At 45.7% G+C, this 6797-nt stretch overlaps 1 protein-coding gene across 1 annotated transcript in view; it reads right to left on the bottom strand.

The window, feature by feature from the left end:
* Window positions 1-5055: 5055 nt before the first annotated feature.
* The window catches only part of kcnk4a (potassium channel, subfamily K, member 4a), a 9598-nt gene continuing 7856 nt past the window's right edge, over window positions 5056-6797 (bottom strand). Inside the window, exon 8 of the mRNA XM_079496000.1 lies at window positions 5056-6797. This exon is cut by the window's right edge and continues 187 nt beyond it. Coding sequence (XP_079352126.1) covers window positions 5929-6797 — 869 coding nt within the window. The 3' untranslated portion in view covers window positions 5056-5928.

Here is a 6797-nt window from a genome sequence, read left to right as displayed (position 1 = left end):
GACCACCGTTTGAGGCTATTTAGCCTCTCAGACCCATTTCAGCCACTGACCACCATTGTGAGATGTCTATAAATGTAGAGTGGTCGTCCGTGGCTCAAATACTTACTATGCACTACACCCTTTAAACACAAAAAAATAATTTGGGAGACACTTTGATCTAATGCAGTGTTTTCCCAAACTGTGGGTCTCACTCAACAGTAAAACAGTAAACAAACCAACACACACTTGAGTTATGACTGTACTTTTCAAGGTGTATAACTTTGCTTAAAGCACCTCCAAAACAGCACCTCCCCCGTAAGGAGTACGGACAACCCTCAACCGCCTGAGGACAGGTGTGGGACGTTTCAGTACAGCCATGCAGAGGTGGGGTCTCACAGACAGTGTCCACTGTGGGGTCTCACAGACAATGTCCACTGTGGGGTCTCACAGACTGTCCACTGCGCATGTGGGGATCCACTACAGACTGTGGAACACGTGCTGACCTGCTGCCCCAAATACCGGCCATCGAATGGTGATCGTGGCTTAATTGACCGTCCTAGACGATGACACACTGGACTGGCTTGCTGCAACGGAGCTGAAGGTCTAAGGACATACAGCACGACAGAAGACCATATACAACCAAACCACACATATAAATACTCCACCCTAAAAAAATGTAATGATAAGAATGTTAAATAAATAGTTGAAATTGCATGAGGCATAAATGGAAAATAGGAATCAGTTTCTAGTTTGATCAACCATAATACACTTTGAACATCTTCTTGTTATTTTTTTATGCTGCTCTTAATCTTCTTTCATGTAGGTATTCCCGGACAGATCGTCCAGTCCCACACATTCCTCCCTCCACATCATAATAGATAAGATTGTCCACCCATCTCCTCAGCTGGTCCTCCTGGGGTGACAGAAGAGGGTCCACCCATCTCCTCAGCTGCCGGTTTCCTGATGAAAAGCTGATCAATCCTGGTCCAGCATCATCTTCTTCACACCATCATGTTAGGTACCGTGGGATGTGTAGGGCAGTAACTAATTTAAGTAGCCTACATGTTATTAAGTACTGGAATACTTAAGGCCTACTGTAATGGAAATACAATTTCTATTATTTTTAGGCTATTGATTTATCGATTATCGAGTTATACTATGGTTCACTAAAACAAAGAAACAGTGAGTCCGTAAATTTCTTGGGCATTCATTTTTTGAGTGGTGTAAACCACTCATACGACTGGCTTTGTTAGTATACGTGTCTGTCTGTCTGTCTGTGCTCAAAAAATTAGCATGGTTGCTACGGTCACCCAGTTCACCCGGGTGTGATTTCATTACCTCAGACATTACGTCAGACCACAGCTGATCAGGCTATATAAGACCTTACACCACTCAGTTCACACGGGTGTGATTTTTTTCAGCCATATGGGGTTTAAGTGGTTAATAATACCATCTGATACAAAAACCACATATCTGCTGATATATCATGACTAATCACTAATTGTGTTCTGTACCTATAGTGCAAAATTAAATATGGGGGGACACAGGGGCACTGTTTGGGGGCACACTGTCTGGGGGGGCAATCATGGGGGGACATGACAAAAATCATGAAACCATGAACTAGGCCTATAGTATGTCGTTTCTTCGTGATTTTCATCTTTTTTTTTTCAAATGCTCATGAAAACCGTTTTTCATGGTTTTCAAAAAATTATGAAAATCATGAAAAACAACATAGGCTACTATAGTAGGCTATGTCGTTGTTCATGGTTTAAAAATACATGAAAATCATGAATCCTTTTCGACGACATGTCGTATTGCATGGTTTTAAAAAATTATGAGAATCATAAGAAGACATATGTATGTCGCTTTTCATCGTTTTTGACAACATACTATCCATCCTGGCTGATATGGGTCATATCCTTCAGACTATGCCAGACGGCAAAGGCTTGGTCCAACACTTACTTACTTTACTTACGCCTGTAGCCCAACTTTGGGCATAGGCCACGAACAAGAGCTCTCCAGACATCTCAGTCCTGGGCCATCCTCTTCAGCTGTCCCCATGTGTGGCCAGATCCCCTCACATCTGCATCCAGGTCACGGCGCCAGGTGTTTCGTGGTCTGCCCCTCTTCCTTCTCCCTTGTGGGTTCCAGAACAAGGCATATCTTGTGATGCTAGATGCAGGCTTGCGAAGAGTGTGGCCGATCCATCGCCAGCGCCTTTGGATGATTTCTTCCTCCACCGGGTGTTGACTTGTTCGCTGCCACAGTTTCCGGTTACTGATTTTATTTGGTCAGCGTATTCGGAGGATTCTTCTGAGGCAGGTGTTTATGAATGTCTGGATTCTTGTCATGGTGTTTAAAGTTGTTCTCCAGGTTTCTGCTCCGTACAGCAGGACCGGCTTCACCATAGAATTAAAAATCCTGATCTTTGTGTTTATGGGAAGATCTGAGGCTCCCCAGACATTCTTCAGCTGATGGAAAGCTGCTCTTGCCTCGACTTTTACGTCGACAACACTGCCTTGATAAGTGAAGCTCTCCACCTCCTCTAGTGCTTCACCTTCTAGTTTGATGGGGGTAACGGGGGTAACGCTGTCTGTATTTATTTTGAGGACCTTGCTCTTTCCTCTGTGGATGGTGAGGCCAAGGCGTGTTGAGTTTGATGAGACTATGTTGGTTTTTGCTTGCATGGTCCAACAGGTTGGAGTGAAAAGCGAGTCTAGCATCTTGGACAGACCAGTTACCAAACTCCCTCTTTTTTTGAGGCAGCTACATAGAGGCAACAGCAAAGCCCCCGACCGCACGCACGCGCACACACACACACACGCTTGCAACAAGGACATTCATCTTCAAGAAGAAGAAATACGTTTATTTATTAATTTCTTATGATAAAAAAAGGAAACCATATCATTTGAAAAGTAAAAAAACATTTAAAATCATGTAGTTATATTAACTTTACAATGCTCTAATTGTTTATTCTAAAGCCAACACTTAGGGGCCGGAATGTTGGAACCAGTTTTATGTTTTCAGTTTTTGCCCTTATTTATTTTTGAGCTCCTATGTCCAGCTGTTAGTGTATGTGCAACTGCTAACACCAACTTTGTCCTAACACAAACATCAAATCCCATTGACAATGAATGGACAATTTTGAGTGTTCGTGTAAACACAAACATGCGTAACACAAACATTGAAGACGAAGGTGAGGACGCAAATTCTGATTGGCCGGAATGAGATGATGTATGATGATGTACGATGATAATATCACCCTAACTCTGATCCAGAGCTCTAATCAATGCCTTCATTAGAGCTCTGCTACTCTTCTCTTCCTGGCTCACATGAAACGCAGACCAGCCTCTCCTCTGTTGTGGAAATAAAAATAACGTTTTACCTACTCACCAATACAAAGGTGGCTGGTGTTATTAGAAAGCCTACTTTCCTTAGTGGACGCATTCTGAGCCCCCCACCCACACGTATAAAATGCACTTTTGGCCAGAAAGGTATTTCTTTTTCACCCGAAGGAAAAATCTTGTCTATGAGATTTTCTCTTGGCAATATCGGTAGAGGGCGCAGTGGAGTAACTAAAAGTATTTGTTTCCTGGTGAAAATAAAATCCCTTTCTGGCCAAAAAGTGCATTTTATATGTGTGGTGGGGGGCTCAAAGTGTGTCCACTTAGGAAAGTAGGCTTTCTTTTTTTTTTAAATTAATTTTTATCCCACGATTTTGCAACCCAGTTTTTTCACGCAGTGCCAATTATCTAATGTAATCATGGGCGCTACGCTTCCTCTGCCAACCTGGGGGGGGGGCAGCGGACTGACCTCATGCCTCCTTCCATGCATGAGGAGTCCAAGCTGCTTCTTTTCACCTGAAAGGGGGGAATTTCCCTGGCCGGACGTAGCGCGTGGAAGGAACACGTTATTCCGACCAGTTCCTTTCCCCTCCATCAGGCGCCCCGGCTGGCCAGGGGGAGGTAGTTTAGAGACCAGGATTACTGCATGTTTTTGTGAGGGTACCTACCCTATAGGGAACACGGGGAGAACATGCAAACTCCACACAGAAAGGCCCTTTCGCCAACCCCACCTCGGGTATGGGCACTGATGACGCGGAGGAGGGAACACGCACAGCGTCCCCAGCGGGAATCGAACCCAGGACCTTCTAGCTGTGAGGCGACATTAGAAAGTAGGCTTTCTAATAACACAAGCTGCCTTTGTATTGGTGAGTAGGTGAAACGTTTTTATTTTCGTAACAAAGGAGAGGCTGGTCTGCGTTTCATGCGAGCCAGGAAGAGAACTGTCCCATAGCCTTAATGCAACGGCAGCAAAGGGCATTAGGGCTATGGACCAGAGCTAAGATCCCCCCTCACGTCACACGGGTGTGATTTTTTTAGATACTATTTTTGGACCTTTTTCTGTTTGATTATTCAAGTAGACATTTGTTGAACATAATAAATATTTTCTTTCGTTGAAGTACATTTCCTCTCTGCATATTTTTTGTTGGAAATAATGAGTCAAGACCCCCCCAGTACAGGGCCCTCACCATGCGTGGAGATAGGGGTTTAGATGTTAGGATGCCTCTACACTGTCTGCGTGGACATCACAATGCTGTCTGGACAAGCATCAGCCACATTTTGTTTTGTTTTTTCAGTTCGCTCTCTCCTGTTCCTCCACTAGGAAGCACTCTGCCCCTCCGCTCATCCATGAGTTGTCACCTAATTGCCTAGACTATTTCCTCCAAATAATTTAGAAAATGGTCTTGAATAATGTAAAGTAGCAGTAGGCTATACATGATGTGAACATGCACAGTAGCCTATAATAAAGATATTCAACAGAAACGATTATGCAAGATTATTGCAATTATCTAAAATAATTCTGATTAGGCGATTATGTAATAATAATTGTGACAGGCTTATGGAGTCTACACAAGAATGCTACGAATGGCACTAGGTGTCACATTGACGGACCACATCAGAAATGTGGTCCTCTAGTCCAGGGGTTCTCAACCTGGGGGTCGCGACCCCTCGGGACCCCCCCAAATTTTATTTTGGGGGGGTCCCCAAATTATCTTAAAAAAAAATGCAACTGAATGGCTGGAAAATGTTAATTTAGAGTTTACACAAACCGTTGAGAACCCCTGTTCTAGTCTACGCCTACCACAGGTCACAGACAGTCAGAGAGAGAAGGATGAGGCTGGCAGGGCACTGTGTCAGGCACCCGGAACTAGTGGCAAAGATTACAGGATGTATAAAGCACATTCACAATAAAGCACATTCATGTATAAAGCACATTCATGTATAAAGCACATTCATAATATCTCCATTCCTAGACACATTATAGAAAGGAGAGTAATTGGAAAGGTAGACTAACAAAGGGATTAAACAAAAGGTTGTCCTATGAAAATCTTTTCTCTGCCGACAAATATCTGTGTCAGAGCAACAACATGCTTAGTTGATCCTCTGTAGGGCCCAATGATACCCCAAACAGGCTTTAGCAGGGTCCAGTTAGGGCTTGGCATGACCTTGTTACCTAAGTCAGATGGGGCTGCTTTGGAAGTTTTTCTTGTTTGTTCTTCTTTTTTTTTTTGGTCAATTTTGTCTTTTTAAAGCAGCTGATCAAAGGTATTGTCAAACAGCAAAACCTATGTTTTGTTGGATTTGGGTAAGAGTGTGAAATTTTAGGCCCAGTCACGATTATATGGCTTTTTGCCCTAGGCATTAGGCAGCCCATAGCCTAATTATGAACCACGTGCAAAGCCTACACAATATAATCATCAACTCTGAGTGTACAAATTGACCCAAATGGACCCGTAAGGATTTTACTGTTCAACAATGAATGTGTTCTCTCCAGTAATCTCCATCCTATGCCACATGTAGAGATTCACTTTGGTAGAGTGTGCTCTTAAGGGGAATGAGTTGTGTCAGTGTGATTCTCTGTTGTTAGGCAGGGTTGAGGCACTCCTCATACTGAGGAGTATGGAGGTGGCGTGGGGGGATTGGATGGTGGCTCATTCTTACTGTCGAGCCTCCTCCTGTCCTCAACAGGGCTCCACCTGTGCGGGAGCTGCCTCCTCATGCTCTTCCTCTTTGGCTTGCGAGGCCTTCTCCTCGCCACCTCGTCGTGTGTCCCTGGCTGCACGGGTTCGCTCAGAGTGTCCGACGACTCATCGATGTACGCAAAGTTCTCCCCGAAGAAATCCAAGAGCTGGCAGCTCGGAGAAGGAAGAGGAGGAGTCAGAGAAGGAGGAGGAGGAGGAGGCATTTGGGGAGGAGAGGAAGAGGGTAGGAGAGGTGGAGTGGAAGGTGTGTGTCTGTGCACGTCTCCTTCCTCAAACACAGGCGTCTCCTCTTTCAGATGCATCTCAGTGGGCAGGTCTCCTCCATCTGGCGTGACATGTGTGTCTAAGGGCCTCTCTGCTGGCTCTGTGCCGCTGTTCTGGAGGACCCGCTCCATGCTGCTGACTGCCTCACTGGGCTTGAACATGTGTTGTGCCAAGGAGGAAGCAGAGGAAAAAGAGGAGGATGTGGAGTCATACAGAGACTCGGAGCCAGACCTGTGCGTGGCTGCATCTGGTGAGTCCAGCTCGCAGGTGGAGCGGGCCACAGGGAGGGAGAGCGAGCGAGCAAACAGCCTGGGATCAACTCCGGATCCGGGCCCGACCCTTGGCACCGTGGTGCCTCCGGTGCCCTTAAGTCTTGGCCTGGCCATCAATGCGTTCTCAGCAGCCAGGGGGTGTGCCAGGGGGTGGACCTCCAGCCGGTTCATGGAGCGTGAGAGGCTGGCCCAGCGGTTGGGCAGGTGTCCGTTCTGGGACCCTCTCTGAGCCCGGT

Source organism: Electrona antarctica (assembly GCF_951216825.1).
Source record: "Electrona antarctica genome assembly, chromosome: 1".
NCBI lineage: Eukaryota > Metazoa > Chordata > Actinopteri > Myctophiformes > Myctophidae > Electrona > Electrona antarctica.
The sequence above is the reverse complement of the archived record's forward strand: the minus strand, read 5'-3'. Positions and strand labels throughout refer to the sequence as shown.